At 38.2% G+C, this 1,447-nt stretch overlaps 1 protein-coding gene across 1 annotated transcript; it reads right to left on the bottom strand.

Moving 5' to 3' along the window:
• Nucleotides 1-538: 538 nt before the first annotated feature.
• LOC133285398 (uncharacterized) lies at nt 539-1,128 on the bottom strand. Its single transcript, XM_061482642.1, has 2 exons — nt 1,019-1,128; nt 539-971 (listed from the first exon to the last, which is right to left on the bottom strand). The coding sequence occupies exons 1-2, from the start codon at nt 1,126-1,128 to the stop codon at nt 539-541; spliced, it is 543 nt and encodes a 180-aa protein (XP_061338626.1).
• Between the last annotated feature and the right edge of the window lie 319 nt (nt 1,129-1,447).

The following is a 1,447-nucleotide window of genomic DNA, read 5'->3' as shown; positions in this document are numbered from 1 at the left end:
GCAGAATAACTCCCAAATGCTCACAATGATCTTCTTTGCTCTTTGGATATATTAGTATGTCATCAATAAAGACAACCACAAACTGGTTCAGATAGGCTTTAAAGATCTTATTCATATAACTTATGAAAATGGCCTTTGCATTTATAAGCCCAAAAAGAATAACCAGATACTTATAGTATCCATATCGGAACCTGAAATCTGTCTTTGGAACATCATCCGTCTTTATCCGAATCTGATGATACCCGGACCGGAGATCAATTTTAGAAAATACAGTCGCACCTCGCAACTGGTACAACAAATCATCTATACGCGGCAAAGGATACTTATTCTTGACAGTAACCTTGTTCAACTGCCGGTAATCTGTACACAATCTCATAGACTCGTCCTTCTTAATAAAGATCACCGGGACTCTCCACGGAGACACACTCGGTCTAATAAAATTCTTACTGGACAAGTTTTCACTCTGTTTCTTTAATTCAAATAATTCCAAATGTGACATTCGGTATGGAGCTAGAGACATAGGCCTCACTTTAGTCAACTATTCAATTGAAAATTCAATTTCCTTCTCTGGCGGAAAATTTGAAATTTCATCTAGAAGGACATCCATAAAATCAAAAACAATATGGATATCAGAAATTGGCTCCTTATTGACACCAACCGCACCTCCCAACAGAATAAACTCTGAATCTCCTTCCTTCAAGGCATTTGCAACCCGAAGGACAGATATATCCAGAGACTCTCTCCCTTCATCGTTAGAGGAAATAGAATTGGTCTTGCTGCAACAATCAATTCTTACACAGTACTTAGACAACCAATACATTCCCAAAATCACATTCACAGAGGCAAAATGCAAGACAATAAAGTCAGCAAAATACTCCCTATCATCATAGTTAAACTTCACATCCTTCCATATGAATGATTTCTCACTAACATTCCCAATAGCCGTAATAATACACATAGAGAATCTCATCCTTATCACAGTCAAATTGAATGCTTCATTATTAATTCAAACTCTTACTGTCTGGTTGCAACCCAAGTCTTCAGTAGTGCAGCCAAAATTGCTACAACAGGATCCGGTGATGGATCATCATTATTAAATGTCCTACGAGTCCTCCTTGGAGTAACCATATCTTTGCATATATTACACTAATGAATGAGTTAGCTATGCTCACACTCAGTGATCACATATGCATTATACAACACTCCAAGAAAACACTCAAGAACTTCCAACTTCAAATATATTATGCTATATATCATGTAACTCCCTAGAGCAACTGCTCTGATACCATAAATGTAACGCTCGACTGCTTCAAGAATCAATGATTATCCCCACATACTAACACGAGACTTTTCAGTATGCTTTTTCCTCACTCGCACACTTCCCGGGAAAACTTCCCAGGAGGTCACCCATCCCAGAATTGCTCCAAGTCAAGCACGCTTAACTGTG

The sequence above is a fragment of the Gastrolobium bilobum genome, unplaced genomic scaffold, assembly GCF_033153095.1.
Source record: "Gastrolobium bilobum isolate Gb01-03AN ecotype WA unplaced genomic scaffold, APGP_CSIRO_Gbil_v1 utg16346, whole genome shotgun sequence".
In the NCBI taxonomy this organism is placed as follows: domain Eukaryota; kingdom Viridiplantae; phylum Streptophyta; class Magnoliopsida; order Fabales; family Fabaceae; genus Gastrolobium; species Gastrolobium bilobum.
Note: the sequence above shows the minus strand (reverse complement) of the source record. Positions and strands in the feature narration are given on the sequence as shown.